The sequence below is a fragment of the Nerophis ophidion genome, linkage group LG09 (assembly GCF_033978795.1).
Source record: "Nerophis ophidion isolate RoL-2023_Sa linkage group LG09, RoL_Noph_v1.0, whole genome shotgun sequence".
In the NCBI taxonomy this organism is placed as follows: Eukaryota; Metazoa; Chordata; class Actinopteri; order Syngnathiformes; family Syngnathidae; genus Nerophis; species Nerophis ophidion.
The window spans coordinates 10,861,038-10,886,358 of NC_084619.1; the positions used below are offsets into that span (position 1 = coordinate 10,861,038).

At 39.6% G+C, this 25,321-nt stretch overlaps 1 protein-coding gene across 1 annotated transcript in view; it reads right to left on the bottom strand.

The window, feature by feature from the left end:
• Positions 1–13,772, bottom strand: part of ercc6 (excision repair cross-complementation group 6) — a 41,452-nt gene extending 27,680 nt beyond the window's left edge. Inside the window, exons 1-7 of the mRNA XM_061910263.1 lie at positions 13,711–13,772; positions 10,628–10,800; positions 9,079–9,307; positions 6,782–6,902; positions 6,593–6,707; positions 3,986–4,691; positions 1,280–1,408 (exon numbers count right to left, since the gene is read on the bottom strand). Of these exons, the coding sequence (XP_061766247.1) occupies positions 1,280–1,408; positions 3,986–4,691; positions 6,593–6,707; positions 6,782–6,902; positions 9,079–9,307; positions 10,628–10,790 (1,463 nt within the window). The 5' untranslated portion in view covers positions 10,791–10,800; positions 13,711–13,772. The remainder of the gene's footprint in view (positions 1–1,279; positions 1,409–3,985; positions 4,692–6,592; positions 6,708–6,781; positions 6,903–9,078; positions 9,308–10,627; positions 10,801–13,710) is intronic.
• Positions 13,773–25,321: the final 11,549 nt, after the last annotated feature.

Consider the following 25,321-nt stretch of genomic DNA (forward strand, 5'->3'; position numbering starts at 1 on the left):
GGGCTAAAGCAGATTTTCGTCTTGTCTGACTTGTAAATGTCGTTACAGTTTTGGACACCCGTGTTACCGAACAGCACTCATGCTCAGTGGCAAATAGCTCATACCACTCAGAGAGATGATGGAGTGGAAGAGGGGCTAAAAATGGTAAATGCCACAGCAAAAGAAAATTTGGCCACCAAAAAGAAGTACTACTTTGATCACTGACTAAACGGGATGTTGTGATGACGTAAGCAAGAAGCACGCCGTTGTCTGGAGCAGGTGAAGCATGTCTGCAAAATGGACGTACTTTAATACATCCGAGATATACCCGCGGACAGCGTCTACAAAATGTGCAAATACGAAGAGGACAGTGGCGCTCTTTAAAGGAGATAGAGTGCAGCTTGAGCAGCAGCGTGAAGAAAATACAACGTCAATTAGTGTTTTGGGGACAGTAGAGGCTTGCTCCAGCTCTCGCTGTTTGTGGCAAACATCGAGCATTAGAAGTAAATAGTCTCGAAACACGAGTACAGCCTCCAAGAACACCAGAATAAGATGTCATAATTTGTAACTTGTTTTTAATACAGAAAAATAAAAATAAAAATTGGAGAAGTCCCTAGAAAAACTTTCAACAAAGTGGCCTGTGTTACATTGTAAAATAAGCAGCAACTTTTAAACAATAGAGCAAAGATATAAGAACTAATATATCCATCCATCCATTTCCTACCGCTTTTCCCTTTTGCAGTCACAGGGCGTCGCTGGAGCCTATCTCAGCTGCATTTGGGCGGAAGGCGAAGTACACCCTGGACAAGTCGACACCTCATCGCAGGGCCAACACGAATAGACAGACAACATTCACACTCACATTCACACACTAGAGTAGGGCCAATTTAGTGTTGCCAATCAACCTATTCCCACGTGCATGTTTTTGGAGGTGGGAGGAAGCCGGAGTACCCGGAGGGAACCCACGCAGTCACGGGGCGAACATGCTAACTCCACACAGAAAGATCCCGGAGCCCGGGATTGAACCCAGGACTACTCAGGACCTTTGTATTGTGAGGCAGATGCACTAACCCCTCTATATGTTAATACTAATTACTAATAACACAATTTGTTTTTAAATGTACGCATAACATTTTTTTGCCTTTAAAAAAAATATATGTCTCATCATCAATTATGCAAGTTATATGACGAAACCCTGTATTATACTTGTAAGTTTGTCATTGGACGAAGATGCCCTCTTAAGACCAACCATGTGGACAAAATTATTCCTGCAGGGTTATTATTTCACTTTACAACTTACTTGAAAAGTTTCTTCCAGAGGAAACCAGGCACTTTGAAGCCTTCATCAAATTCGGCATCGCTATCATCTGTGAGCTCGCCGCTTTCCCTCTTTAACTCCCTTTCTCTGAGGCGTTGTCGCTTCCACCTCCTGGAAGGGAAAAAGTGCAAACTAATGAAGACCTGATATGAAAACAGTACTTTAATGAGTAAGTAGCTTGTCTGAAAGTTTTAAATATGTTATTATATCATACAGACGCTGAGACAGATTCATGATACCTTTAAGGGCTAATAAATGAATGTGTGCTGGTTTAAAACGCTTACCATCTTAGAAAACGCAACTGGTCCCTTAAGATATGGGAGCTCCATAACAAAAAAGGTAAATGTAAAGGAGAAAAGGTGTAATAGTGCCGCAGCAAAAGGCAGTTAGAGGCAGAGTCATCACGCAGCAAATGAAGATTGATACAGACAATTAGTAGTGTGAGTTCCCCAGAAAGGTGTGAGGTGGAGAGGATAAGAATCCATCTTCATTTGAGCCTAGTCCTGTCACCCTGCCACAAAACTGGTCCTTTAGCTGGGCCTGCGAGACTATGTTCTCTAATTAAGTCAAGACTAAGCATCGGTTCAGTTAATTACACTTTTCTGCCCCCTCTGCACCACCTTCCTGCCTCCGCCCCGACTACAAACTGCAGTAATAACATCATTCCTCGTACAGGCCAGCCTCACGCAGCCATGCTGCATCTGCGCTGCTCAATTGACATCCAATCGTGGTGCAGTAAAAAAGGACACATGCCAACACAATTTATTTGGCAGCTATAAATATAAAATCTCATTAGGGCTGCTCTTCGCCTAATTTGAGCATGAGAGTGAGCGAGCGCACGTATAAAACCATGTGCAGCAGGATAATTAGGCCAGAGTGAGGGTGCAGAGAGAAGGCAAGAGGAAGAAAAGAACAGGGAGTGAATTTGCTTAGTCAAGAAGCAGCTGCCAATCTCATCTGGGATTAACGGTCCTCTGGCACCACGTAGCCAGCAGAAAGCAACTAACTAATGGGAGTAACAATAGCACGCTTGCACTGTGCCATTCCAAAACCAAAAAAAGGCCCAATCTCATCACCATGTGACCACTTTCTTAAAGAGCAAGACTGGCTGCTGAAAGCTTGGTTGTACAGAACTACTGACTATTTACCACAACTAAATATACAACCTTGCTTAAAACTACCATAGTAAATGAAGGAAATGTAATGAATCCATGCAAGGGTCAGGCTGTGATTTATAGCATGAAGAAGCAGTCTTAAAGTTTGAGGCAAGCCAGAAGATTCAGGGTAGGTGTAGCCGCTTGAGAAAGATTAATTTTTTAAAGTATGCTAGCCTTAATAATGTATAAAGGTAAAACTAATCCTACAATGAGAGTGTAAACAGATTGGGGTGAGCATAAAAGACCATCATTTGTGCCCTGAAGGGAGGATCACTTTGAAGACCACAGGCTTAAAGGGAGACAGACGGATGCCCGCTAAAGGCAAGTCGGCTTCATGGCACTTTTTAACCTTCTTAACCTCTTAACCAGTGTACCAAAAAGAAAACTGAATAGTAAAGCTTAAAACTGATTCACAAGTACCCAAACGTTTCAAATATTTTGAGATACGGGGTGTATCTCTGCTTTAAAGTGAGAGGCGAGCAGAATATAAGTTTCGAGCCTCACCGCTAGTTGGCGTAGAAAATATATACACCCAAAACATTTGGTCATACTCGCTCGCATTGGTTTTTAGCTAGCGATTGACACACCTTTGTTCTTCAAGTAGGGGCAAAGGAGAGTTCTGGGAAGAGGAAGTCGATTATATTCACTGAATAAAGAAATAATCAAAACATGATTCAGGCAGTTGGAGCATAGCATTGCTAATCTGATCCACAAGCAGAATGAGTCGAAACACCAGCCAAGGACATTAAAATAATAACTAATGTATCCATTAAATATGGAGAAGCTGCTCAGATTAAATTATGTAGAAGTCTGCTTTCCAGTGTAAATGCAGTACAATATTATTACATTACATACTAAAATTACTATTTGTTAGTTGTAAATTCTATTTTATTGTTTTCCCAATAATATTTCTTACTAAAAAGTTTGTTTTTCTTTTTAAAAGGCACATTAAAGTTGTGTTGTTCTTTTAGGGGGAAGCACCGGTTAAATTGATTTCAATTCATTTCAATGGAGGACGTAGATTTTGAGTTACGAGCTCCATCATAGAACCAATTAAGTTTGTAAATTGACTTTGAATATAGTTGAAAGATATGGACACAACAACAAAAGGGCAGAGAGATTACTGCATGTGCCAGGGAAGCGTCTCTTCACAGACAGTCAAACCACAGCTGACTTGACATTCGATTTTGTTACTTCTTTTATTCTAATGTCATTTTAGCCATATGGTACTGTATTGGTGTGTACAACTATGTGTTTCTACGTAGTAAATTCCATTTTCAGTTGTGTGGTCATCATCATCATCTTACAAAAGCCTGACAATTTACATGTGATGTAATATTTAAAATGCTTGCCATGGTAAAGTCTCTCTTAGCTATGCTGACGTGGTCACATAATGGCGGCCTTTTAAGGTCGGTACCATACTCAGGGTTTTCGGACTTCTGTACAACAAACTGTCTCGATGTTGCTCATGGACTGGGTTTGAATTGATGGCAAATGGAAAGTATAATCATGTGTTTGTCAGTATGGGTACCTTATTCGCTGTCTGTAATATTCAACATCTCCGTCATCCTTGAATTTCTTCTCTTTCCTCCCGGTGTCCTCCTCTTCTTCTGAGCTTTCAGGGGAGTATTCTTCCTCGCTATGTTGTTTCTTGATCAGTCTCCTGCCCTTAGCTTCATTCTTCCTCTTGTACGGTTTTAAGTCATACTCGTCATTGTCATCGTCATCCCCGTAGCCCTCCTCCATGGCATCTCTCTCCTCTTGGTCAGGATCATATCCTTGGTCACTCGGTAGGTACTCTGACCCCTCGCTGTCGACCTCCTCACCCTCGATTTGAAGTTTCCTCTTCCACTTGGGTGCTTGTGGCTCAGACTTGGGTCTCGCCTTAGGGTGAGCTTTCAAAGCGGTTATCTGGAGCTTTCGCATGCGCTTACGCATTTTCTTATCCTTTGGAGAGGAAGCAATGCTTTTGGTTCCTTCCCTTTTAGCACCACAGCTCTTCTTTTTCTTCACATGAGGGGTTATCTTCCTCTCAGTCGCCAGCTTGGCCTGGTCGGCCAAATACTGATCGAAGGCTGAGTTCTCAGCCAGCATCAATTTCCAGGGCTCCTTTTTGACCTCTTCCTTTTGTGGGATTCGTGTACCAAAAGGGGTCATGTGACCTGTCCTTATTAGCTCCTCCCATTCCGTCTCCTGGGCTGGCATGAGCATGCTGCCCAGCGTTGAGGGGCCAGGCTCTAATAGAACGCACACAGGTATTAGCAATTATTAGCACTGGACACATTTGTCTTTTTCACATTGTTTCATTCTAGGAAACTGGGACATTAGAGATGTTGTGAAAATATTCACCAAACCAAGTTTTGATTTGGGGTTGAGGTTTACACTGCAAACAATAATGTAAGGGTTTTACAAACAAGCTGAAAGAGATACTACACTATAGTCTGTTTATTTTATTTTATTGAATAACGTATTTTTCGGACTATAAGTCACAGTTTTTTTCATAGTTTGGCCAGGGGTGCGACTGATACTCAGGAATATGTGTGAAATTATTAACACATTAACGTAAAATATCAAATAATGTTATTTGGCTTATTCACGTAAGAGACTAAACGTATAAGATTTCATGGGATTTAGCAATTAGGAGTGACATATTGTTTGGTAAACGTATAGCATGTTCTATATGTTATAGTTATTTGAATGACTCTTACCATAATATTTTACGTTAACATACCAGGCACCTTCTCAGTTGGTTATTTACGCCTCATATAACGTACACTTAATCAGCCTGTTGTTCACTATTCTTTATTTATTTTAAATTGCCTTTCAAATGTCTATTCTTGGTGTTGGGTTTTATCAAATAAATTTCCCCCAAAAATGGGACTTATACTCCAGTGCGACTTATATGATTTTTCCTTCTTTATTATGCGTTTTCGGCAGATGCGACTTATACTCCGGAGTGACTTATACTCCGAAAACTACGGTACACATCCTTTGTTCTTGAATGTCTTTTGTTATGTATTGTTGAGTTTTTTTGTTTAGATGTTATTGTCTTGTGTGATGGACTCTGGAAGACTAGTGGCTGCTGTGTAGCAACTAATTGGGATCCATTTTAAACAAATACACAAAACAGCGGCTAATCTTGTAGCTACTGTAACTTCACCGCGACAATCTCGCGTACATTTTTGGCAGAACAACTTTTTGATGGGCTTCCTCTTCAACCCCTGCCTCATCAATAAACACATCTCCACATCCAACAACAACAACTGTAAGTAAAATTGGAGTGGGTGCAACTTCAGCTACCTCAGACTCCTATAAACTATCAGCAATTGTACGGCTTAAGTGAAGATTAACCTTTCTGATGCATTTCATCTTTCATGTCAATAACACAGCTTTGTCGCAATTGATGTGAAACGGCAACGTAGACACGCATAGCCCACATGGAATGCTAACATCACAGCTAACGGTCATAGACTGTCAAGTTGACCTACCTTGTGCAGGACAACTTAGCCCTGTTAGCACTCAAAGCCCAGTTTAATCTTAAGAGAAATTACCCAGGATGTGACCAAGTATTTGCACTTTGAGGCAGTGTTGTAGTGGCGGATGACGGCCACAGTAATGACACTGGACTGTACAGTACAAACTCAAGGCTACTATATTGGGTGAAACGAGTGTAACAGTAGTTATATGGGTGCTATTTCATGTTAAGGGGGCTCTAATAATGTTAAAACATGTATTGAAAAGGTTGTAAACAGCTTTTTTATACTCTGTTAAAATATTATATTAATAATAAACCTACTTCAGGGAAATCCATTTATTGCAATCTTGTCTGGTCCAAACCCAATTAACCGCGATAAACAAGGGATGACTGTAATCTGAAATTGATCAAGGCTCCCAACAAATCTTAATTTTGTTGTCAGGATGGATTACAGTCCAACAGTTTATTAGAAATACGAACACATTGAGGTCATCATCCATGTTTATTGTTATTGTGATCTTGTAAGTTCCAAGTAGGATATTTGCCACTTAACAGCAGTCTTGAATCTAGCACACATATATTGTACAGTAAGGCAATATGTCTACACCAAACTATATTACACCAAACTATCAGAAAACGAAAACGTCCCCAAAGTCTCCTCACCTGTCTCTTCTGCATCCTCTGCCAAAAGCTCATCTTCAAACCTTTGGGTGGCCTCTCCTCCTAAAATAGCCTGAAGTCGCTTCTGTTTAGCTCGGACCTTTTTGAGCTGTTTCTCCTGAACCAAAGAAAAACTTTTTCATCAGTCAGTTCTATCAAATTAATGATAACATTATATTTACAGCAGTGTACCTTATTTTCTCTCTGCCTTTTCACAGACTCAATCTTCCTCGTGATGTCTTTACTTGTCGAAGCGTACGGAGATAGCTGCTCAATGATTTTATTAATATGTTTGAGGGATGAGGTAACGGATCTGAAAGTATGAAAAAGAATCAGTGTCACACTGAAAGGTGTTTCCAATGTTACCTTATACAGTCCCTGGAAGATTTAACAATGTCGCATTCGCTCCAATTCACGCATATTCAACCATTCCTTGCAAATTTTGGCCAATCATATGACATTTTTACCAATCGAATCTGTTCTAGAAGCACTCAAACACAACGCAATGGCCTAACCAATAAATATCTGTGCTTTGCCCTGTTTTCACTTCCTTGTTTACATTGACAAGTAATTAATTCACTAATTTATTACACGTCATCTATTCATTTACCAACAAAATCATTGCTTTAAGTTGCTCTAAACTGTAACCCAAGTTTTCTCCGAAAGTGCAGGTAAACTACGTCTAATGTGTTGGAACTTAAAGGTTTTTGATTGACTTTCAATCTTCAAAACATGCACAAAAATGCCTGCAACTTGTGGACAACAGCGCAGATAATAAGGCATAATAATATTAACAACAGTAAGACAGCTTTTGGTGGTGTTTGTAAATTTCTCACATTTGTAAACAAAAAAACATGGCAGCAGATAAAGCACACTGTTGATTAAAATACCCTGAGCCTAAATTTATACATAAGGAATAAAAATACATTGAAATAACTCTAATAAGCATATGTACATATACAGCATCTCACAAAAGTGAGTACACCCTTCAACCATTTGTATCACAATACATATTTTCAATTAAGATTACTAGACATGAAGCATGTATACACTTTAAGAGTAGTCAATGGTATACAAAGTAATGTTCCATCGTAAAATCTTTTAAGTTTCTATGTATTTTTCGTTAAAATTAATTTCCAAGTAGTTTTTTTGTCATTTAAAGGCTGAAATATCATTTGTAGTCTTTTCCTTGCAGTATTTCTCGTGCACTTTGTTGTGATGAATACTTTGTTGTGATGAATAAAGCACATTATTGTTTGCCACATACTTTCCTCAGTTTATTTGTTTTTCCTATCATATTTACAGAGGAAAATCCCAACAATGTATTGCAACTTTTACTTTCCACCGCAATTTTTTTGCAACAAACGCCTAAAAAAACCTTGCAATGTTTGGGAGGAACTTCTGTAAATTCAGGTATCTCAAAAAAAGCCTGTGAGATCCTCAGGAGACTGGTAAATTGTTCTTAATGTTCAGGAATGTCTAATTTAACATGCAAATTAAGCATATTTTGGTAGATTGGTTGTAATATTGTGCTTTTGGGCTTAGGGTTACAAAAACACGTAAAACACGAATTCAAAATTAATTAACTCACAAGCGGATGTAAAAACATGACTTAAAACAGTGGTTCTCAAATAAGGGTACGCGTACCCCTGGGGGTACTTGAAGGTATGCCAAGGGGTACGTGAGTTTTTTTTTAAAATATTCTAAAAATAGCAACCATTCAAAAATCCATTTTAAATATATTTCTTGAATAATACTTCAACAAAATATGAATGTAAGTTCATAAACGGTGAAAAGAAATGCAACAATGCAATATTCAGTGATGACAGCTAGATTTTTTGTGGACATGTTCAATAAATATTGATGTTAAAGATTTCTTTTTTTGTGGAGAAATGTTTAGAATTAAGTTCATGAATCAAGATGGATCTCTATTATAATCCCCAAAGAGGGCACTTTAATTTGAAGATTACTTCTATGTGTAGAAATATTTATTCATAATTGGATCGCTTGTTTATTTTTTTTGTAGTTATTTTTATATCTTTTTTTCCAAATAGTTAAAGAAAGACCACTACAAATAAGCAATATTTTGCACTGTTATACAATTTTATAGATCAGAAACTGATGATATAGTGCTGTATTTTACTTATTAATCTGTTTTTTCAACCAAAAATGCTTTGCTCTGATTAGGGGGTACTTGAATTAAAAAAATGTTGACAGGGGGAACATCACTGAAAAAAGGTTGAGAACTACTGCCTTAAAACATGGTAACTTTTTCCACAACCATTTATAAATGTTGCCAGAAATCAGGCATTTTAAGCAGCAACAATTACAAGAAAAAGCCATTCTGGAGGGACTGCTCATATAGCTAAATGATGACAATGCAATAAAAACAAACACCAATCACACAACTACTATTTCAGTGAAAGTGCAGGTGTGAGTCTATACACGAATGAGCTAAAAGAATACTTCTTCAGTAAAATTTTTGTTACCTGACATCATCCAGCACCGACTCGTATTCCTTCTCCGCCTCAGCTTTGACCGCAGCCTGATTGGCCTCGTTGATGGCCTCGTCCACCTGCTGCAGGACACCTTGCTCAAGGACTTCCTGATCGTAGACAGCCACACCAAGACCCAGCAGCTCATCAGCCCCAGAACTGGCAGATGCTGCTTGGATTCGCTGGCGGTCGATCTGCAGCAAGGCTCCGGACCTTTTACCACCTGAATCCAACAAGAAAACACATTGAGGCCTTCGTCCACATGCAGACGCATACTGTTGTCTTTAAAAACACACACTTTTACAAACGCCGGCTAAAGTGTAGAGTTCCAAAACTCTCCGCTTAGCGTCTGCGTGTACAGTGCACGAACTGAGACTTGTGATGACGTCACGGTTGTGTGCTGCCATTTACAAAGCTCATCAACACTGCCTTTCAACACATTATAAGAGGAATTCCTATATGTTTGAACGTATATATGCTGCTATTTACACTTTACATTGATTAAAAAGACACATCAAAAGGGGCTTTGCGACTCTCCCATTGGCGCTAATGACAGTCAACTGTTTTGGATATGATCACAGTGGAACCTCCACCTGATGGGAGAACTTTGACAGGCAATACTTTTTGCTCTGCGTCATAAGAAAGGTGCAACATTATCTTATGTTTTTAGTCCTTTAACAACAAATCATGAAGTCAACTTATGTGTGTTGCTTCCGTTCTTGGGCGCGACCGTGCACGGCAGGTAAAAAGCGACCAAGCAACAAAAAAAGAAGATAATGTTGTGTCCTCCTGGTAGTGTGTACTGATGTTAAAGACAATATACACTTCATTGCACATGTAACATATCACTACATCCATGATTAAATGCTCTATAATTCCACGAGAGTTTTGCAGCAGTACAGCCACGTCTGTGTGCTTTATGTAGGCAATCAAACATGCAAAATGGTTCCCTTGGTTCATAATTGCGTGCTGATTTTAGAAATAATGTACACTTCACTTCACATTTAATACATCACCATGTTGCTAAACATGTTATTATTCTATAAGTGTTGGGTTTCAGCAGCAGAGGCCTGCATGTGCGCTTTAAACACTGAAAAAAAAAGAAATAATAATGTCAATCTCTGTGTACGTGCAGGTGGGTTTTAAAGATAATGTACATGTCATTGTGTACGTCTAGTATATCAAAACAAACATAACGGATGTGTAATGCCAAAAAGTGATCTGGGGCTGCTTTTTTCAGGCTCCTGATTGGACAAAATGTGCATGACAGCAGGTCTGTGCGTTTGTGTGTAGTCAGAGACAGCTATTAAATTACACTTGTGTAGACGGAGATCGTTTTAACCCCAAATATGCGTTTTTGAAACTGTCTGTGTTTGTGTGGACATGGCCTGATACCTGACAAAGCCAGGAGAGCTGATTTATTTAAGGTACGCCTTCCCGCCTTCCGCCCGACTGTAGCTGAGATAGGCACCAGCGCCCCCAAAAAGGGAATAAGTGGTAGAAAAATCAATGGATAAAGAGTATTTATGAGTGTAGTTCTCACCACTGTTGTCGTCTCCTGCATCGTTAACAGCTGGGCAGGCAGAAGTAGCTTCAGAATAAACCACTGATCCTCCATTCTCCTCTGAAGCTCTTCTGGTGAGAGCAACACTGGCCATCCCAGAGAAGGAAAATGGGGCCTGATCCTCTGAACCATCTACTGGCATGGTGATGTGGCTGCAACCAGACGGGGACATCAATCAAGTCAAGTAATAACACTGAATAACATCGCACCAGTGCCACTTAATAACTTTGTCCAGTTTACATCTGCTGTGACAACTAGAAACACACGTGCCTCCACCAGTGAGCAGTGTAGCGCACCCAGATGTAAAACATATTTTGCACAATCAGCCTTTTCATATCAAGCGATAAAGGAATAGAACAACCTCACAACAAACTTGAAAAGTCTAACAGAAAACTCTTCATTCAAAATGGAAGTTAAAAAGTGGCTTTGGAGCAACCAAAGCTGCTCACGCGGTCACTGAGGTGGGCACTATGTTTGACATTTCCACCTAATGTGTATTATATTCATGCATGAGCATATTTTGTTGTAAACTGTAAGGTGTGTGTGTTAAAATCATGTTTATTTTTACAAATGACACGTGAACAAGAGCATGTATTGTCTGTGTTATGATGTAAATGATTGGCCCTGCGATGAGGTGGCGACTTCCGCTCGAATGCAGCTGCGATGGGCTCCAGCACTCCCCGCAACCCCGAAAGGGAAAAGCGGTAGAAAAATGGATGGATTAGGGCTGGGCGATATATCGATATACGCGATATATTGCGGGTTTGTCTCTGTGCGATATAGAAAATGACTATATCGTGATACTCGAGTATACGTTCTCACGCAGTTGCATTTAGCTGCGGGCATTACACTACAGGCTCTTCCCACTCCTTCTTGTGTCTCCTTCCCACAGACAGTAACCGCACCTTCTTACACACGTCACATAATGTCACGTCATACGTCACATACGTATACACCCTCGCGAAGCAGAGAGGTAGCAGCACGGGTAACGTTAGCTGTGATGCTAGCGAAGCAGTGCGAGTGTTAATACGAGAAAGAAGTTGCGAATCTAGTAACAAATGAAGGAAAAAAATAACTCCCAAGAAAAACAGCAGGGGGTCCATCGTCTGGCGGTGGTTTGGCTTCAAGCGGGAAGATGTCAAATAGACAACTTTAATTTGGCAAGTGTGGGGCACAAGCTTTGTTACCAAAAGTAGCATTACTGCTAATATGTAGCATCATTTGAAAAGTCAACTGCTAATAACTGTTTAATAAATACAGTTTCGGTCAATTGACTTAGTTGTGATTTCCTTCTCTGCATGAAAGTTTAAAATGAGTATATATTAATGCAGTATGAACAACAATGTTTTAATGTAGACACATAGCATCTTCATACTGCTGTGATTATATGTATCAAGTGTTCATTGAAGGCTAAGGCAAAATATTGAAATATATATTCGTCTATCGCGATACGGCCTAAAAATATCGAGATTTTGTAAAAAGGCCATATCGCCCAGCCCTAGGATGGATGGATGATGTAAATGAGGTGTGGTTGTATTGTATAATTATGTGTCATTGAAAGGGCATTTTATGACTTAATCCATCCATTCATTTTCTACCACTTGTCCCTTTTCAGGGTCGCGGGGGGTACTGGAGCCTATGTTATAATTTTATTGCATGATTTTTGTATCTCTGCAGGGACTGCAGATGGAATTTAGCTATTTAGCTATAATCTGGTGCAGAACATATCTGTCTTTGATCTTAATGTATCTGTGCATTGTCCCTTGAAATAAAGACTGAACTAAACTAAGTCAAACTCTATCTTTAATAGCACATTTTAAAACTACCAATGGTCACCAACGTGTTGCATAGGACAGATAAGACAATTAAAGCAGGCAAAACAAGAAATATTACAATAAACAGCAGATTTTGATGTGTAACAGAAGATAAAATATGATCATTATGCATATTTTTGTACATTTTGTTGGGGAGGAGACCCTGCCCCAAGTGGAGGAGTTCAAGTACCTAGGAGTCTTGTTCACGAGTGAGGGAAGAGTGGATCGTGAGATCGACAGGCGGATCGGTGCGGCGTCTTCAGTAATGCGGACGTTGTACCGATCCGTTGTGGTGAAGAAGGAGCTGAGCCGGAAGGCAAAGCTCTCAATTTACCGGTCGATCTACGTTCCCATCCTCACCTATGGTCATGAGCTTTGGGTCATGACCGAAAGGATAAGATCACGGGTACAAGCGGCCGAAATGAGTTTCCTCCGCCGTGTGGCGGGGCTCTCCCTCAGAGATAGGGTGAGAAGCTCTGCCATCCGGGAGGAACTCAAAGTAAAGCCGCTGCTCCTCCACATCGAGAGGAACCAGATGAGGTGGTTCGGGCATCTGGTCAGGATGCCACCCGAACGCCTCCCTAGGGAGGTGTTTAGGGCACGTCCAACCGGTAGGAGGCCACGGGGAAGACCCAGGACACGTTGGGAAGACTATGTCTCCCGGCTGGCCTGGGAACGCCTCGGGATCCCCTGGGAAGAGCTAGACGAAGTGGCTGGGGAAAGGGAAGTCTGGGTTTCCCTGCTTAGGCTGTTGCCCCCGCGACCCGACCTCGGAAAAGCGGAAGAAGATGGATGGATGGATGGATGCATAACTTAATAAGTTATTCTGAGTGTCTGCAGCTACTGTTGTACTTATTCCTGCTGAATAACATGTTAAACACTAGAAGCAAGCAACATATTACAAGCAAGCTACCTGACGTTTAAATGCCCACGTAATGCAATGACTACGGGTTCTTTATTGTGTGAATAAGGGTCAACAGAACAAAGAGGTTACATTACAAATAGTCAAATATAAGACGCTAATGTCACTATTATATCAGCATTATATGTGAGGGTCATTGTTTACATTGTTTACTGGGTTATGCTAGGTTGCTAAGCTAACAACACACTGTCCAGTGCGAGCACTTCGGATAAAAACGACCGATGAACGACATTACTCCGCATAACAGACAACGAAATTAAAAAGCATTTACGGCTTACGGGGAAATATGTTGACTGTCCGTGAGAAAAGTGAGACCTAATACTTACAAAACGTGCAGTTACACAACATTATCGGCTTGTCCAAGCATCTTCCGACCGCTACCGGAAACTGTGAATAGTTTGACTTGCGATATAGCGCCCTCTGTCGAGTTCATAGCTGCAGTTCTCTTTTTGGCCTGCAGATGACGCCATTTAACCACATTTACCTATTTTAGTTTCCAGCCAAAACAGTTAAAGTTAAAGTACCAATGATTGTCACACACACACAAGGTGTCGTGAAATTTATCCTCTGCATTTTGCCCATCACCCCTGTTCACCCCCTGGGAGGTGAGGGGAGTAGTGAGCAGCAGCGGGTGCCGCGCCCCGGAATCATTTATGGTGATTTAACCCCCAATTCCAACCCTTGGTGCTGAGGGCCAAGCAGGGAGGTAATGGGTCCCATTTTTTATAGTCGGCCGGGATTTAAATTCACACTCTAACCACTAGGCCAGTGGTTCTCAAATGGGGGTACGCGTACCCCTGGGGGTACTTGAAGGTATGCCAAGGGGTACGTGAGATTTTTAAAAATATTATAAAAATAGCAACAATTCAAAAATCCATTATAAATATATTTATTGAATAATACTTCAACAAAATATGAAGGTAAGTTCATAAACGGTGAAAAGAAATGCAACAATGCAATATTCAGTGTTGACAGCTTGATTTTTTGTGGACATGTTCCATAAATATTGATGTTAAAGATGTCTTTCTTTGTGAAGAAATGTTTAGAATTAAGTTGATGAATCCATGGATCTCTATTACAATCCCCAAAGAGGGCACTTTAAGTTGATGATTACTTCTATGTGTAGAAATCTTTATTCATAATTTAATCACTTTTTTTTTCCAACAAGTTTTTAGTTATTTTTATATATTTTTTTCCAAATAGTTTTAAGAAAGACCACTACAAATGAGCAATATTTTGCACTGTTATACAATTTAATGAATCAGAAACTGATGACATAGTGCTGTATCTTACTTCTTTATCTCCTTTTTTTCAACCTAAAAGGCTTTGCTCTGATTAGGGGGTACATGAATAAAAAAAGGTTCACGGGGGGTACATCACTGAAAAAAGGTTGAGAACCACTGCACTAGGCCACTGAGTAGGTGCAGGACTTCCTTGTTGTTTTGTTTGGTTTGTTGTTCCTGCCTGAGAAAAAGTAAAGATAAAAAAAGTTGGAGCTTTTATCCTCGGGTTGAAGAAAAAATTGCCACACTTTGTGGCACACAGTACAAATGTAATTTAAAACATTTGTACGCATGTACAACATTTACAGTATTTTTTTCAATTGCTTGCACACTAAATTTTAAGTCAGGGGTCACCGTAGCTGAGATAGGCGCCAGAGCCCCCCGCGACCCCAAAAAAGGGAATAAGCGGTAGAAAATGGATGGATGGATGGAGGGTCACCAACCTTTTTGAAACCAAGAGCTACTTCTTGGGTACTGATTAATGCGAAGGGCTACCAGTTTGATACACACTTAAATAAATTGTCAGAAATCTACCTTTAACTCTGTTATTATTAATAATTAATAATATTTATCTTCGTGGAAACACTGATCATCTTAATGATTTCTCACAATAAACATATATTTTTGATGACATGTTTTAAATAGGTTAAAATCCAATCTGCACTTTGTTAGAATATATAACAAATTGGACCAAGCTATATTTCTAACAAAGACAAATCATTATTTCTTCTAGATTTTCCAAAACAAATTTTTTTAAAGAAATTCAAAAGACTTTGAAACAAGATTTAAATTTGATTCTACAGATTTCCTGGATTTGACACATTTTAATCATAATATGTTTGAATAAATATTTCACAAATATTCTTTGTCGAGGAAACAGAAGCTAAAATGAAGAATTAAATTAAAATTTATTTATTTTTCTTTACAAAAACAAATAATAATTTACTTAAACATTGATTTAAATTGTCAGGAAAGAAGAGGAAGGAATTTAAAAGGTAAAAAGGTATATGTGTTTAAAAATCCTAAAATCATTTTTAGGGTTGTATTTTTTTCTCTAAAATTGTCTTTCTGAAAGTTGTAAGAAGCAAAGTAAAAAAATTAAATGGATTTATTTAAGCAAGTGAAGACCAACTTTTTAAAATATTTTCTTGGATTTGCTAATTCTATTTGAGTTTTGTCTCTCTTAGAATTAAAAATGTCGAGCAAAGCGAGACCAGCTTGCTAGTAAATAAATACAATTTTAAAAATAGATGCAGCTTACTGGTAAGTGCTGCTATTTGAGCTATTTTTAGAACAGGCCAGCGGGCGACTCAACTGGTCCTTACGGGCGACCTGGTGCCCGCGGGCACCGCGTTGGTGACCCCTGTTTTAAATGTTCACACAGTTAACAAAAGTCTACACACATTTAGTAAAACCACAGTGCAGATTTGCCTAATAGTAGACTTAGAATATGCTTCACAGTTTTTGTGAAATATTACACACAATTCTCCTACTCCGTGTCCTTGTGGTTAGAGTGTCTGCCCTGAGATCGGTAGGTAGTGAGTTCGAACCCCGGCCGAGTCATACCAAAGACTATAAAAATTTGACACATCACCTCCATGCTTGGCACTCAGCATCAAGGGTTGGAATTGGGGGTTAAATCACTAAAAACGATCCCCGGGCGTGTCCACCGCTGCTGCTCACTGCTCCCCTCACCTCCCAAGGGGTGATCAAGGGTGATGGGTCAAATGCAGGCAATAATTTCTCCACACCTAGTGTGTGTGTGTGTGTGTGACAATCATTTGTACTTCAACTTGAACTTTACACCAGTGGTCCCCAATTGGTACCGGGCTGCAGAATAATTTTTTATTCATTTTTGTTAAAAAAAAAAAAAAAAAAAAAAAAAAAAATATATATATATATATATATATATATATATATATATATATACATATATATATATATATATATATATATATATATATATATATATATATATATATATATATATATATAAATATATATATATGTATATATATATATATATATATAAATATATATATATATATTTTTTTGGGGGCTTCACGGTGGCAGAGGGGTTAGTGCGTCTGCCTCACAATACGAAGTTCCTGCAGTCCTGGGTTCAAATCCAGGCTCGGGATCTTTCTGTGTGGAGTTTGCATGTTCTCCCCGTGAATGCGTGGGTTCCCTCCGGGTACTCCGGCTTCCTCCCACCTCCAAAGACATGCACCTGGGGATAGGTTGATTGGCAACACTAAATTGGCCCTAGTGTGTGAATGTTGTCTGTTTATCTGTGTTGGCACTGCGATGAGGTGGCGACTTGTCCAGGGTGTACCCTGCCTTCCGCCCGATTGTAGCTGAGATAGGCGCCAGCGCCCCCCGCGACCTCAAAAGGGAATAAGCGGTAGAAAATGGATAGATGGATATATATATTTTTTTTAATTAAATCAACATAAAAAACACAATATACAACTTACAACCACAAAAACCTCAAATTTTCATGACAAAAACGTCCCTTTTTCATGACAAAGAAAAAATACAAATAAAATAAAAATAAAAAATAAGGATTACCCCCCCGGGCCGCGGGACAAATTATTAAGCGTTGACCGGTCCGCGGATACAAAAAGGTTGGGGACCACTGCTTTACACGCGCCTTCCTATCTTGTACACATACAGTATAAGGATTAAGATACATTCATCTTCACAACTTGCACGCTGGTAACGATTGTTATTCACACATTTTCACACTTTACACACACACTAGGGTTGTGATACACACATCTTTATCTCCAGATTTTATTCAAACCTTTTTATTTGTCTCAGATTTTAATTTGTACTGCATGTCATTGTTGACTACTGTGATATAGTACTTTACCTGACTGTGGTAAAAATAAATATTTTCAGTTTGCAGCATCATTGTTGAGCAGTTCTTGAAAAAAAAATTACAGGATGTTTTTACTTTCTCTTTAGGTCCGTACGTATAGGCCCACTTCAAAGTAAAAAAATGACGATTGCTATGGATTGGCCAATATATTTCGTCAAGTTACACTAATCATTCATCACATATGCTAAAACGGTCGGGCTAAATGCCCCAGACATGTGATTCCTTATAACAAAATAAGGTTTTTTACAAATGTGTTTTGTACTAACTCACTCCAATATATGTCTTATCATTTGAAGTCTGTGTGAGTGAGATGAAAATAAAATTGCATTTTTACAAATGCTTGCTTTATTTCTTTCATCTCCGTAATATCGCTAAAATGCGCTCCATTCTGTCCACTAAAGACGCTGAGATCATTATCCATGCGTTTGTTACGTCTCGCCTCGATTACTGTAACGTATTATTTTCGGGTCTCCCCATGTCTAGCATTAGAAGATTACAGTTGGTACAAAATGCGGCTGCTAGACTTTTGACAAGAACAAGAAAGTTTGATCACATTACGCCTGTACTGGCTCACCAGCACTGGCTTCCTGTGCACTTAAGATGTGACTTTAAGGTTTTACTACTTACGTATAAAATACTACACGGTCTAGCTCCATCCTATCTTGCCGATTGTATTGTACCATATGTCCCGGCAAGAAATCTGCGATCAAAGGACTCCGGCTTATTAGTGATTCCCAGAGCCCAAATAAAGTCTGCGGGCTATAGAGCTTTTTCCATTCGGGCTCCAGTACTCTGGAATGCCCTCCCGGTAAAAGTTCGAGATGCCACCTCAGTAGAAGCATTTATGTCTCACCTTAAAACTCATTTGTATACTCTAGCCTTTAAATAGACTCCCTTTTTAGACCAGTTGATCTGCCGTATCTTTTCTTTTTCTTCTATGTCCCACTCTCCTTTGTGGAGGGGGTCCGGTCCGATCCGGTGGCCATTTACTGCTTGCCTGTGTATCGGCTGGGGACATCTCTGCGCTGCTGATCCGCCTCCGCTTGGGATGGTTTCCTGCTGGCTCCGCTGTGAACGGGACTCTCGCTACTGTGTTGGATCCGCTTTGGACTGGACTCTCGCGACTGTGTTGGATCCATTATGGATTGAACTTTCCCAGTATCATGTTAGACCCGCTCGACATCCATTGCTTTCCTCCTCTCCAAGGTTCTCATAGTCATTATTGTCACCGACGTCCCACTGGGTGTGAGTTTTCCTTGCCCTTATGTGGGCCTACCGAGGATGTCGTAGTGGTTTGTGCAGCCCTTTGAGACACTAGTGATTTAGGGTTATATAAGTAAACATTGATTGATTGATTGATTTGATGAATGGGCACATATTTTGACCAAAGTATGTCAGTTTGCAAATAATCTCCAAATTAAGAAAATTGAATGTGGTGTTTGGAAAAGTGTGTACATCCTTTTGAAAAAAGACACACAATTAGTAAAGTTGTGTGTAAGCAAATGGAAAAAAAACTGTAAGACCTTCAGTATATCAGATAGATAGATAATACTTTATTGATTCCTCCAGGAGAGTTTCCTCTGTAAAAATCAGTATGTGGAATTAAAGTTAAAAGTTAAAGTACCTCTGCATTTGACCCATCCTCTTGTTCCACCCCTGGGAGGTGAGGGGAGCAGTGAGCAGCAGCAGCAGTGGCCGCGCCCAGGCATCACTTTTGGTGATTCAACCCACAATTCCAGCCCTTGATGCTGAGTACCAAACAGGGAGATAATGGGTCCCATTTTTATAGTCTTTGGTGTGACTCGGCCGGGGTTTGAACTCATGACCTACTGATCTCAGGGCGGACACTCTAACCACAAGGCCACTGAGTAATTAAATTATGGAATGGATTAAGTAAAGAAAATTAAACAATATGATCCACTTCAAGAAAGTCTTCAAACATAAAGTGTTTACAAAGTACAAAAAAGAAGAACCATGATAAACATTCTGAATCTATTTCATCCATCCATTCATTTTCTAGATAATCTTACTCATCTCACTATATGAAATACAACTTACTTCACGAATTATTATTTATTTATTTTTATTGTAGTGTATTGTGAATTAATTGAGGACAGGAAGTGAACAAAAGTTTTAGCAACTGCTATGTAAAGGAAAAGGGGTAAGAGTAAATACTAACGTAAGCTTTGCTTCTTCCTACTCCTTTTCGAACATGTTGAATAGAGAAACTGGAAATTTTGATGTTGGTGGCCGAGGGGTTAGGTCTCTGCTTTTTGCAGATGATGTGGTCCTGATGGCTTCATCTGTCCGGGATCTTCAGCTCTCACTGGATCGGTTCGCAGCCGAGTGTGAAGCGACCGGAATGAGATTCAGCACCTCCAAGTCCGAGTCCATGGTTCTCTCTCGGAAAAGGGTGGAGTGTCATCTCCAGGTTGGGGAGGAGACCCTGCCCCAAGTGGAGGAGTTCAAGTACCTAGGAGTCTTGTTCACGAGTGAGGGAAGAGTGGATCGTGAGATCGACAGGCGGATCGGTGCGGCGTCTTCAGTAATGTACCGATCCGTTGTGGTAAAGAAGGAGCTGAGCCGGAAGGCAAAGCTCTCAATTTACCGGTCGATCTACGTTCCCATCCTCACCTATGGTCATGAGCTTTGGGTCATGACCGAAAGGATAACATCACGGGTACAAGCGGCCGAAATGAGTTTCCTCCGCCTTAGAGATAGGGTGAGAAGCTCTGCCATCCGGGAGGAACTCAAAGTAAAGCCGCTGCTTCTCCACATCGAGAGGAGCCAGATGAGGTGGTTCGGGCATCTGGTCAGGATGCCACCCGAATGCCTCCCGAGGGAGGTGTTTAGGGTACGCTCAACCGGTAGGAGGCCACGGGGAAGACCCAGGACACGTTGGGAAGACTATGTCTCCCGGCTGGCCTGGGAACGCCTCGGGATCCCCCGGGAAGAGCTAGACGAAGTGGCTGGGGAGAGGGAAGTCTGGGCTTCCCTGCTTAGGCTGCTGCCCCCGTGACCCGACCTCAGATAAGCGGAAGAAGATGGATGGATGGATGGCATGTTGTATGCATGCATGTTCCAAATAAACTCAAACGCAATTTACCTCAACTCGACACCCTATTTGTGTGTTTTAAATTCTTGCAACAAGTATTTCTTGTTAACTAAATAATTATTGTACTCATCATCTGCACTCCTGTGAGACTTTCCTTCATTTTTTAATTCCGTTTTACAATTACGTCAACAATGGGCATTAAAAAGATTGAACACTGGCACCAAATTTCAGAATACACCTTTTTGTCAGATTATTATGTTATTTTTATGTTACACATTTTGAGGCATTTGCTGCATTTTTAACAATTTATATAAAGTGTGGTAGTATAGTATATCCTCATGTCCACCACAAAACATTACCAAAACCACATCAAAGTATTGATTAAACACTGTCTGCTATATTTATAGTTATGCAATTAAAAATGCAATCAGTGGATACATTAATATAAATATACGGTATTAGTAAGTCCTGAAAAAAACTAAATAAGCAGCATCTGTGTGTCTTTGGCATGAGAAACACATGCAAAGAAAATAGTAAGAATAGAAACGAAAAGGACATTTTATGTTGTTTGATAACGGGACTTGATTGTTGCTATGGACGTGAACACTGCCAAATACTTGTGTGCCTCACAGTTTATTTTCAGTCTCCTGCAATAATAAACAATGTGCTTAATTAAAATACCTTCCTGCTTTTGCAAATAGAAAAAAAAGAAAAAAGTCTCTCTAAGAAGGTCAACCCATTCAAACTTGGTTTGGAAAATGTAAAATTATCTAACGTGAATCTTCATAAAGCCTACTATTGAGACACTGGCCATACTAAATAAAGAAACACCATCAATGTGCTGAGCTGTCTAGTAAAGCCAATGTTTTCTTTTTAGGTCATTGTTTTTCCAAAGCCACCCACACAGGAGTCAGTTTGGGTCAAAATAAACGTCTGATGAATCACCAATGTTGTGAAGAAAACCGATCCACATACACAATGTTGTGGCTGTAAGCAGGGAATGTACACTCATCCTCTCAATGGCCTTCATTCTTTTTGTGTAATTGCAGGAGATATGATATACAGATTCTACATTCTCATCTCTGCAAGGTTTTCCAGACTTGAATTGTAAACACAGGAGAATAGAATGAGAGCATGTTCAGATGTCTCCGGAGTGAAGTCAAAATCTTGCCACTGTTTTCTTTTGCCACAATTCTTCGACTTTATGGTCTTTTTGAAATGTGACCGTTTTCTGGAACTAAATGATCTATTATGTGCAGTCAAAGTTCTCAGCCTCGTTTGATCTGAGGATTTAGGGCCGGTGATGTTTTATAATTGTTTTATAGTCATTAGCTAATCCACTTAGTTGACTTGATGTCCTGTATTCTAACCACACTCAGTATAATTAATATAGATCAAGGTTTTTTAAAGTGAAGCACATTCCTTTAGAATAAAATGGTTGGGGACACCCCTACTCTTTGAATAACAACATTTCGGATTTTCTGGGGCAAAGTCGGGGAGAGGAGCTGACTATATTAACCTTAAACATTGTTATGGTAAAAATTGTCATGATCTGGCAGATCTGCTGCTGCCTTGTCTGAATTTTATTGCAAAAAGGAAATTAGCTGAACTTATTTCATTGAACGCTTTTAAATCTAGACTGAGCACTTTTGAGATGAGGTTTTTAAATTGTAACTGATCTTCTCAATGTATTTTTGTGTAACTCTATCTTTTGCTGCCTCTTGGCCAGGAAACAGAGCGTTTTTTTTGGTTTTTTCTTAATCTAAACTGGACTTCTGTGGTAAAATAAAGTTAAATTAAGTAGATACAATTAAAACAACTTACATTTTAAGAAGGCAAATTACAATTTCAGAAAATGGAATAACAAAAGACAAAACAATTTACGATTAGACAAACCAAACTAACAAAAGACGAAGCAATTTACAGCTTCAGAAAACCAATTAACGAAAGACAAAACAATTTACAGATTTGTAAAACAAATGTAAAACAACTTACTATTAAACAAATCAAATCAACAAAGGACAAAGGAATTTTACATTTCAGACAACAAAATACCAAGACAAAACAACTTAGACCTGCAGAAAACTAAATAACAAAAGACAAAAAAAAAGACAATTTTGGGAAACAAAAGAACAAAAGAGGAACCTTTTTACACTTACACAAACCAAATTAACAAAAGACAAAACATTTTCAAATATCAGAAAACCAATTAAAAGACAAAAAAAAATAACATTTCACAAAAAAAAAGGACAAAACAACTTAAAATCTTTTCAAAATCCCATTAACAAAATAATTTACAACTTACACATTTAGAAACGCGACAAAACTAAAACTATCAGAAAATACATTAACAAAAGAAGAAACAACAGTTAATTTTCAGAAAACAAGAAACGGAATGGCCAAATCGGTTCGTGTAATTTTCCTTCATTCTATTTCGAATTCTTAAATGCAAATCAAAAAACAAATTTCTGGCCATTTTTGTATTTTAATTTCTGAAAAAAAAGTTGAACAACCATTTAATGCCAATTTTTTAAAACCACGATAGGACTCCTGCGGAACAAAGATGTTGCTAAAAAAAAAAAAACATGCTAAATGCCAAGGAAAAGCTAAAATATTGCTTCCTGTTCAATTTGTCGTCACACAGATAACCACGCATTTTTGCATTTTGGATGAACATACTCGATTCTTGTGTTTATCTGCAAAAATAAAAATCTATAAAAGGAAAACAGCATAAAATCAAATTTTATGGCATATTTTAATTAAAATCAACCCTTTTTTTTTTTTTTTTAAATAAATCTGCCATATATAATAAAAATCGAAAAACAGCCCTAATTGTAATTTTTGATATCAATCAATCAATCAATGTTTACTTATATAGCCCTAAATCACTAGTGTCTCAAAGGGCTGCACAAACCACCACGACATCCTCGGTAGGCCCACATAAGGGCAAGGAAAACTCACACCCAGTGGGACATCGGTGACAATGATGACTATGAGAACCTTGGAGAGGAGGAAAGCAATGGATGTCGAGCGGGTCCAACATGATACTGTGAAAGTTCAATCCACAATGGATCCAACACAGTCGCGAGAGTCCAGTCCAAAGCGGATCCAACACAGCAGCGAGAGTCCCGTTCACAGCGGAGCCAGCAGGAAACCATCCCAAGCGGAGGCGGATCAGCAGCGCAGAGATGTCTCCAGCCGATACACAGGCAAGCAGTACATGGCCACCGGATCGGACCGGACCCCCTCCACAAGGGAGAGTGGGACATAGAAGAAAAAGAAAAGAAACGGCAGATCAACTGGTCTAAAAAGGGAGTCTATTTAAAGGCTAGAGTATAAAAATGAGTTTTAAGGTGAGACTTAAATGTTTCTACTGAGGTGGCATCTCGAACTGTTACCGGGAGGGCATTCCAGAGTACTGGAGCCCGAACGGAAAACGCTCTATAGCCCGCAGACTTTTTTTGGGCTTTGGGAATCACTTACAAGCCGGAGTCCTTTGAACGCAGATTTATTGCCGGGACATATGGTACAATACAATCGGCAAGATAGGATGGAGCTAGACCGTGTAGTATTTTATACGTAAGTAGTAAAACCTTAAAGTCACATCTTAAGTGCACAGGAAGCCAGTGCAGGTGAGCCAGTACAGGCGTAATGTGATCAAACTTTCTTGTTCTTGTCAAAAGTCTAGCAGCCGCATTTTGTGCCAACTGTAATCTTTTAATGCTAGACATGGGGAGACCCGAAAATAATACGTTACAGTAATCGAGGCGAGACGTAACAAACGCATGGATAATGATCTCAGCGTCTTTAGTGGACAGAATGGAGCGAATTTTAGCGATATTACGGAGATGAATGAAGGCCGTTTTAGTAACGCTTTTAATGTGTGCCTCAAAGGAGAGAGTTGGGTCGAAGATAATACCCAGATTCTTTACCGTGTCGCCTTGTTTAATTGTTTGGTTGTCAAATGTTAGAGTTGTATTATTAAATAGAGTTCGGTGCGTTTCAGAATTGGAAATAGAATGAACGAAAGGTACACAGACCCAAATCCCTTTATATTTGTAATCACTTGTTTCATGCAATATAAGATTGTTTTGCATTTCCAATTGAACTCCACATAAGCAAACATTTGGCAACAGAGACAAGGAAAAACTCTGTCCTGGGAAGAAACTCAAACAGAACCCTGGCATGAAGGTACATTTTATAGGCAAGCGAATAACACTGCAATAATATCAAAGCTTCCATCAGTGTTTGAGTTTAAAACAACTAAAATTCACAAAAAAAAGATGGTGTAATTGGAGCATCTTTCACCAGCACAGCGTGATACGGAGGAAACGTTCCACGGTGGGCCACACAAAGCTGGCAGCGCTTACTGACTTGCAAAAGTGTCCATCTTCATTTAGTGTGTGAACAAGAGCGAGTGTAATGAATCCTGCCTACTGTACGTCTCCCGCTCGTGTTAGGGGGATTGCAGATTTATTATGGCAGAGCAGGGTAGAGTGAAACTCCCACAGGGGGTAAGTGTGTGTGGTGTGTGTGTGTGTGTGTGTGTGTGTGTGTGTGTGCTAACCGTGTTGCGCTGTTCTCTCCACCCTGACAGTAGAATAACACAGAACAAGATTTAAAGACTCAACCCTAACAGTTGTACGTCCACAATGCTCGGTGGGTTTGCTTCTCAGGGAAATGTTTCCAAAATATACGTTGCTTGTTTATGCGCA